General features: G+C 44.2%; 1 protein-coding gene across 1 annotated transcript; it reads left to right on the top strand.

Moving 5' to 3' along the window:
• Nucleotides 1-1,455: 1,455 nt before the first annotated feature.
• On the top strand, nucleotides 1,456-5,506 carry LOC127763237 (glycine-rich RNA-binding protein 3, mitochondrial-like). Its single transcript, XM_052287881.1, has 7 exons — nucleotides 1,456-1,615; nucleotides 1,703-1,946; nucleotides 2,069-2,109; nucleotides 3,443-3,606; nucleotides 3,742-3,844; nucleotides 3,922-4,091; nucleotides 4,567-5,506. Exons 2-7 carry the CDS (start codon nucleotides 1,750-1,752, stop codon nucleotides 5,083-5,085), a joined length of 1,194 nt encoding a protein of 397 aa, XP_052143841.1. The 5' UTR covers nucleotides 1,456-1,615; nucleotides 1,703-1,749; the 3' UTR covers nucleotides 5,086-5,506.
• Nucleotides 5,507-8,857: the final 3,351 nt, after the last annotated feature.

Here is an 8,857-nt window from a genome sequence, read left to right as displayed (position 1 = left end):
CCTACGTTGCAATGATGTGGCACTGAAAGCAAAATATAAAAATTAAAAATTAAAACAAAAATGTGGGGCCCACATAACCAGTCAGACAAAAAAACAATGGGACCCCTGCACTCCTCTCTACCTCCAGGGCGAGCGTCTCCTCCTCTCTCCATCCGGCCATCCTTGCTCCTTCCTCGAGATCCCTCGTAGTCGTCGGCTGATGAGCACACACAAAGAGGGAGAAGGGCAGGGAGCGGCAGGGAGAAGGCCAGGGTGAGGTGCCCAGCCCTTCTCGCCGTTGTTTGTGGCGGCCGCAGGGACCTGCAAGCGTTGGGCGGGGCGCCTCGAGGAGATGTAGGAGTCGAGGTCACCCTAGGCGAAGGGGAGTGGGAAGGGCGAGCAGGGTGGCAGAAGACCTCTTCGTCCACAAGTCCTCCCTCAAGTTCAACGGCTACCGGAGCTCAACGAGAGCGATGAGTTATCCATCGGATCTGGCAACGATGGCCACACAAAGTCGTGGACGTTACCACGTCAAGCGGCGGCATGCTCACCACCGGATCCCATCCCAGCGGCAGCGGGGACCAAGGTTACGGCGAGGGTTGACCGTGGCTGTGGAGGCGGCGGCAAGAACAACGGGAGAAGAGGCAGCTGTGCGTGCTACAAGTGAGGCAAGGAGGGCCACATGGCCACGGACTTCTCCTAGGGCGGCGACGGTGCACAGGAAGAGTACAACAGACGACGGCCTTAATGGCAGCAACAGCGGTGGTGGGATCACATTTTCCACTCTGTCTGGGTCGACGAACCCCAACTGGACATCGTCCGCGGCGCTGGCATTGTTGTCATCGTCCTCTGCCGTCTTGCCCCTCACATGTGCCGGCTTGCTTCGGCCACACCACTTTGCTCAGCCAACCTGCTCCGGCTTGCTTGTGTATGCTGATTTGCTCAGCCAAAACAACTCCGGTTTGAAACGTCAAACGTGCCCAATAAAATTTGCCACGAGAAATTTTAATCGCAATAGGTAGCCCTTGTTTAGGCTGTGTTTAGATCCAAACTTTGGATCCAAACTTCCAACTTTTTCCATCACATCAACCTGTCATATACACATAACTTTTCAGTCACATCGTACCAATTTTAACCCAAACTTCCAACTTTAGAAGGAACCGAACACAACCTTAATTCCAAACTTTTTCTTCAAACTTCCAACTTTTTCATCATATCAAAACTTTTCTACATATATAAACTTCCAACTTTTCCATCACATCGTTCCAATTTCAACCAAACTTTCAATTTCAGCGTGAACTAAACACACCATACGTTCTACTACCAGTACTAGCTGTATGTATCCTGTATGACTGTATCCCGTGCATTCGTGCCTCTTTCAGGCCTTGGCTTTCCACTTCGCTGGGCTTGGGCGGGCGAGGAGCCGAGGAGGCGTGCACGGCTGGCTTTATAAGCCCCGAACCCCGAGCCCTCGAGCGGTTTACGCGTTGGACTCCCCCCTCTCACCTCGCCGCCGCCTCCTCCATCCATCCAATCTCCCACCCCCCTCTAAACCCGCACGCGAAGCCTAGGGTTTCCTCCACCTCCAAACCCCCCACCACCCTCCCCTTCCTCCTCCGATCGATCCGCCTCCGAGGTAATCCGCCGCGCCCCTCTCCTCCTCCTCCTCTGCGAGCTAGGGTTTCGTCACTTTTGCTCAGATTTCTTCTGTGCCCGGTTGCAGGGGCATCGGCGTCGGCGGCGGCGGCGGCGAGCTTGTTGTTGTGTGATATGGCGGGGTACCCGGAGGAGAACCAGCACGGGATGAACGGGTACGAGGAGGAGGAGGAGGTGGAGGAGGTGGAGGGGTTCGACGAGGAGGGCCGACCCGGAAGGCGGGGCGGCGGCGGTCGGGATGGGGGCGATGGCGGCGCGTATGGCGACGCCGGCGGGGACGACGGGAGGGCGCCCGGCGGCGACTCGTCGGGGTCGGTGGCTTCGTGGCTTGGGCTAGGGATTTTGGGGGGTTTGTTTCGGATTTGGGAGAGAGGGGGGAGGGGGGGTTTGAGACTTGAGAGCTGATGTAACTGTTTTGTTCTTTTTTTTGCAGGAAGATTTTCGTCGGAGGCGTCGCTTGGGAGACAACCGAAGGTGAACGGTCGATGGCTTTGCTTTGTTATAATTTAGTACTGGTAGCGCACCATAGGATTAACTTTTTTTCTAGGACGCTGTTTACGTTAGTTCCAGCTTCAAGCTGTGGTGTGGAGGAAGTTCTACAGCATCTTTGTGGAAAATTGTGAAAGGAACATTGGTAGAAAAACACGCAGTAGTAGTAGGTTCAAGATAAGGATGATATTATCTGGCATTCTTACTGAAATTTATCGTTCTTTGTTAATGTGCTGTTGTAAGATATGACTTGTGTTACTCTGCCTAAAATTGGATATAAATTTAGTGGATCCAAAACTGCCCTTTTATGTTGTGTTGTTTTGTGATTTGGGCTTAGGTTAATCAATTTGTTTTTATGGTTTCTTTGTGTTGGTGCTGTGATGTTTGTGAGCCTGTTAGGTTTCATACGTTTCTGCATTTTGTACGTTTTAGCAGGGACAGTATGATCTGTGTGACACAAGGGTCATACAAATTTATGTGCACAATACGGTTGCTGTGTCTTCCAAATAACTTATGTGTTTATCGCTGCCAAAACCAGACTTCTCTTTGCATAACTCTTGAATGTAGTTTTTAATTTTTGATATTCAGTCAAAATACTATTAGACCCATACTGAACCACAAGAGTTTGGGCCTCAGGGACCATTATATGGATGTACAGCATATATGCTTATCAGTTTACCTGTATAGCTGTGTTGTTTTGCATCCTGTGTTGATTTGTTTTCTGCATTTTATTGCATCATCTGTATTCTGTTCACTCACTTAAGTCCATATATTTGTATGAAAGGTATACTAACAAGAAGGAACTTGTTTAATCTCTCATGTCTTCTAGTTCTTGTGTATATGGATTTTTGTTGTTAAATTGTGCTGTGGGTTCTCAAATTGCACTCCTTTTTTTGTTGATCGATATGGGACTAATTGTACTATGAGATATTGTGCCAATATTCGCTTATTTATATCAAATTAACAAGGTAGAAAATGGTACTAATAACTTGCACATGATCATTTAATCCTGTGATTGCTAGCATATTTACACTGCATTTGCTTTCTGTGACCAGATTAAAATGATTTGTAACAAGTGATAGTGTGAGCTTTCGGGGCATGTAGACTTGCATTAGTGCATCTAATATTATCCATGATTTCTGAATGGAGATCTCTATGCTTTCTGCCCTTGTGAATTGCTTTTCTATCATGACCTAATCCCGACTCACCATGCTATTTCTTCAATACTCTGTTGTTTGCCTACCCAATTCTCTTTCTTTTGCTGATAATTCCTTTTTCCCATTTGACAAAGCTGTATGGTTTATTTGTTTGTATGTAGAATCATTCTCCAAGCATTTTGAGAAGTATGGGGCTATAACTGATTCTGTAATTATGAAGGACAAGCATACTAAGATGCCTCGTGGATTTGGATTTGTTACATTTTCCGATCCATCTGTTATAGACAAGGTTTTGGAGGATGAGCATGTTATAGATGGAAGAACGGTAGGACATCTTGATTTAGATCAGCCGTTACGTGGGACTTCAGTCTACAGTTGACACTCTTTTGCAAAGTCGCACTTTGGGTACTTTGGGTTTATCTTGGCTTCTCTTTATCTTGCTTAACTTTTATTTGTTCAGGTTGAAGTTAAAAGGACAGTCCCAAGGGAAGAAATGTCATCAAAAGATGGTCCGAAGACAAGGAAAATCTTTGTTGGTGGATTACCTTCATCACTAACTGAAGGTACTTATTAGACTTACAGATAAAAATCTTCAACGATTTGTAGTTACAATGAAAACTGACAAGATATTAAATTTTAGATGAGTTGAGGGAGCACTTCTCCCCATATGGTAAGATTGTTGAACATCAAATAATGCTTGATCATAGCACTGGGCGTTCTAGAGGATTTGGTTTTGTCACTTTTGAAAGTGAGGATTCTGTGGAAAGGGTTATATCAGAGGGAAGAATGCGTGACCTTGGTGGAAAGCAGGTTAGAAACTTCTTTAATTGTTTGCAGACTTTCTTGGGTAGTTACCAACTTGGCGACTTATGTTAAACACGTTTACAATCATCATGTGCACGCCTTCTGGTTCTGTATGAACATTTAGTAGGAAACATGGAAACAAAGGGAAAATGGTAATAAACTTAGAGATGCTCATATGCTGAAAGAAATAGACAGGTCACATTGTAAATCTAAGTTGTCAAGGTTGCTTTCAATTATGAATGGAGGGCCTGAGTATCTAGCAGCAGTTGGTGTTTCTGTGGGTTTCCTTTTCATCTTTTCTCGATACTAATCAATTTATGTTCCATTGTCTGTAACATGTGCTTTGCTACTCAATTGCTTGCTGGGTCAAATGATCTGGAAACTAATCTCATAAGTGGTAGCGTTGATCAACATGATTTTTGTTGTACCCTTTAAGGGTAGCTTGATAATCTTCTCTATTTTGTACTCTACTAATTTTCAGGTTGAAATAAAGAAGGCCGAGCCAAAGAAACATGGTGGTGATCACAGTAGTAATGGGAGATCTAGCCATGGAAGCGGGGGTGGTTACCGCAGTTCATACCGTAGTGGTGGAGCTGCTGCTTCTGGTGGTGGAGGCGGCGGCGGTGGCGGTGGCAGTGGCAGCAGCGGTGGCTATGGGTATGGTGCTGGTTACCGATCGGCTGGAGGAGGTTATTATGATAGTACTGCATATGGTTATGGCAGAGGAGGGTATGGCTATGGAGGTAATGCTGGATTTGGATCAGGATATGGTGGTGGTTATGGTGGCTCCTTGTATGGAGGTGCCTATGGTGCTTATGGGGCATATGGTGGTGGTGCCTATGGAGGGGGTGCCTATGGCGGAGGTGCTTATGGTGGTGGTGCCTATGGTGGCGCTCCGGGTGCCTATGGTGGTGCTGGAGGATATGGCAGTTATGGTGGAGCTGGAGCAGGAGGTGCTGGTGGGCGGGGTTCCAGCAGGTACCATCCATATGGGAAATGAGTGAACTCTTGAGAGTTTTTTCTAGGATACAATAAGTGCACCTCCTGGAAAATCAGCGTTTTATCTTGGGTTACTCAATCAGCGGCACCAGAACATTTATTTAGTTTCATCGAATTATCTCGTAACTGGACCAACTGTGTAATTTTAGTCGCTGAACCCATCCGTAGTTTGCTGTAGAAGCTACACATGAAAGCTATGTTGTATTCCGTTAGTTTTCATATGCTGAGAGAATTAGAACCCTCAAACAAAGCCTTTTGTGTTAGGAACAGTATTGGTATGATTGACCTATTATATTTTGTGCGGTAGTGACATTGCCTTCGCAAGCAGCTAACTGTTGCCATCTGCCCTTATATGTAAGGGAACCGTTAACGGATTTGCTTAAATATTCTAATTTGACTGTTTATTGACCTTGCTGCTATAATCTCTATGTCTATCATTGTTCTGCGCTCTGTATTTCTTACGGCAGTGAAGAATGCATGGTCCACTGCAAATACATATGTTCGTCTGATTATACTCAGTTGTCAGTAACCTGTGTACGAGGCTGATGTGAAAATGTGATTGAGTTGATGGGATCATGGGAGAGTGATTGAGTGCTGATTGTTTGCCCTTGAGATAGACTTACCGGGATGGCTGGATGGCCGTTTCTTCCACCTCAATTGTGTCTAGATACGCTTAAGAGGCATCTTGAAAACGCTTAGGGACGGACGTCTTGATGACTCCAAAATATTGGATGTACTCGTCCTTCTCACTCTCACAACTACATAATCCACCACACGTTTCCTTCATTTCTTATTTTCCTTAAGAGTAAATTTCACAAAACTACATGTTTTATGGTTCAAATTGCAGAAAATTACACACATTATATTTTGGTAGTTTAGTTTCACAAACCACACTATCGATAAATGGATTCACCGGTGAGATGACATGGTTATTCCATCGACGTGGCATACTATTAATTTCGTGCGATGGCTGGTAATAGGATGTCATGTCCTTGTCCTAGATGAAACAGTCACGTCATCTCGCAGGTGAATCCATTCATCGATAGTGTGGTTTTGTGAAACTACACAACAAAAATATATATACTTAAGTGCCAAGTGTCAAAATGTGTGTGGTTTTCTGCAACTTGAACCACAAAACATGTAGTTTTGTGAAATTTACTCTTTCCTTAAAGACTAACACTGCAAAGCCATCGTCTCGGTGGCTATGGTGGTGAAGGACCTTGTCATTGCCGACGATAGACAGGATGATGTGACAATCAACCCCCGGCCCTCTCTCCGAAAGACTAACAATGCGAAGCCATTCTCTCGGTGGCTACATGGTGTTGAAGGACCTCGTCATTGCCGACGATGGGGTAGGGTCTCGGTGGCTACATGGTGGTGAAGGACCTCGTCATTGCCGACGACGGGGTAGGGTGAGACAGGATGACGGTGGTGATCATCCTCCCCTTCCCCGCACGCATTGGCGGTTGTAGTGGCTGGAGTGGAAGAAGACGAAGGTGGGTCTATTTTGTTGGAGTTTTACTTTTTTACACTATTGTATTGTATTAAGATGTTTCATTTTGTTTTGATTCAATGTTGCATACGTTGCAATCTATATGTTTCGAATGTTGTGTTTTGGTTGAAGCACTTACGTTCAAGCAATGAAACATTTTCCCTCGATCGATGGAACATCTAAAATATTTCTCATCGAGTAGTGCAATATATGAAACATTTTGCAACACTATATTGCAACACCGTGCAATGTTTTGCAAATAACAAACGCCCGATTTGTAGCGCTCTCCTATACATATCTCTGCGAAAAAAGTCTGGTTGTAAATACAGAAGTAGGGATGGGTTGGATCTATATTAGTTTGGGCTAGAACTTTAGTCATTTTTAACATGAAAATATACGAGGCTTAGGTAGGTTATGAAAGGATCCATGAGCCTAGACCCATTACGACCCCTACATGGAAGACATTCAAGTTGAGGTACTCCCTCTATTACAGACTGCAAGACGTTATGACCATCCTACACTACTACTAGATTGTAAAATATCATATTCCCTAGCTACATATTCCTAAACTAATCTTCTCCTCCTCAAGAGTCTCGCCCGAAGCTCGTTGAGGCAAGACCGAAAGGCATACATGAGCGGGTGGTGAGCGCGAACTGTCTCCCGGGGTGTAGTGCTGACAGTGTGTGGCACAGTTGCCTGCTCTAAACCTGCTTGCATGCTGCCTAGCTGCATGAGTGATGGTGATGGAGCAAACATGAGTGAGAATGAAGGTGGCGGATAGCAACAAGTAGCATTGCGCTGCCAGGGTCAGGGGTGAATGTCAAGTCAGAACACCGTGAGCAGCGAGATGTGCCACCAAGGGTCAGTAGAAGCAAGAAAGATAGGACCACATATGAGTTGCATCGAGCCGTCAACAACTGGAGGTGGCAACGAAGATTCTAGAAGGTGAGCGACAACACTAGTTGTCCAGTAACAAAGGAGTCCTTAGTTTGAATGGAGGAGGGGTTGAAAGGGAAATTCAACACCTTGCTTAGTTTGAATTTTCAAACACAAGACATCTTACAATATGTAACATATGGATTAGTATTTTGATAGTAGCCATTCTCCTTGCCCATGGTGAGCAAATCCATCTATTGATTTGTATCTCACCGCTGGTGATCATAAGAAACAGTGGAGTTGGATGACCAAAATTCTGCCCATGTAAATTAATAAACCAAAATCGTAGCACAATTGATAAAAAGGCAAAATCATCATTTTTATTAAGAATGTAACATACACATTTTTCTATAAAAAAGTACTCCCTCCGTCCCGAAAAGGAGGTCGTTTTAGCGCTGAAGCAATGTCCCACGAAGAGTGTCGCTAGGAGCCTGTTTTCGTAGTTCAGACCTACTCTACCACAACTCAACTAGTCTGACGTTCTGCCACACCACTCACTGCTCTCTTACCTCAAACCAGCAGACATTAAGGTCTAGTACTAGTAATGATAGAAGTATAGGGGCAGTACAGGTTATTTTTGCACTATATTCATACTCTCACCAGAAGCTAGAACATCAAGTTTAAAGGGACAGAGGGAGGAAGGTATATATTTAGATGGCGGGATACTAGATATAAAACTACACTTACCATTTGGCTATCTGGACATCATTGTTGGTGAAAGTAAGTAGGTAGAGTGCTGAGAGGAGGTTGGATGCCCAAAACTCACCCCGAGTACACCAACAATGGTGATGACAACGCAATGAATAAAAGGCAAAACTACTCAAATTTCTAAAATGTAAGACACATATTTAGATTAAATAAGAAGAATGTAAGATACACATTTAAACTATGTGAAACTTATCGTGGACATTTAACCATTTGGTTACATGGACCTTATCGTGGCGATCATGATTCATGAGTAGGCAATCCTTTCAACCACGCAAAAAAAAATGAAATGTTGCATTTAAACTAGCAAAATTAAACCTCCTTTGTAAGGCTTCATGCATAGACCGAAAAATATTAATGATTTTATTACTCTATCCGTTCGCTACATTGATTATGTTGTCACAATGTGGCAATGCCATGCGAGCTAGTGTCAAATAATTGGTGGCGGGCCTATGGTATAGCCCCATTTGTACTCCAAATATTTTGCCAAAGAACATGAAATTGAATAGATATAACATGTATAAATGGGAATATATGTGTACACGAACTCGTATACACACTGTACACGTACTAATAAATTTTACAACAATTATAGAAAAAAATTGTACATGTAGTTCCAATAGTATTACACTTTAATCTT

This window comes from Oryza glaberrima, chromosome 2 (assembly GCF_000147395.1).
Source record: "Oryza glaberrima chromosome 2, OglaRS2, whole genome shotgun sequence".
In the NCBI taxonomy this organism is placed as follows: domain Eukaryota; kingdom Viridiplantae; phylum Streptophyta; class Magnoliopsida; order Poales; family Poaceae; genus Oryza; species Oryza glaberrima.
This window is presented reverse-complemented; position numbering and strand designations above follow the sequence as displayed.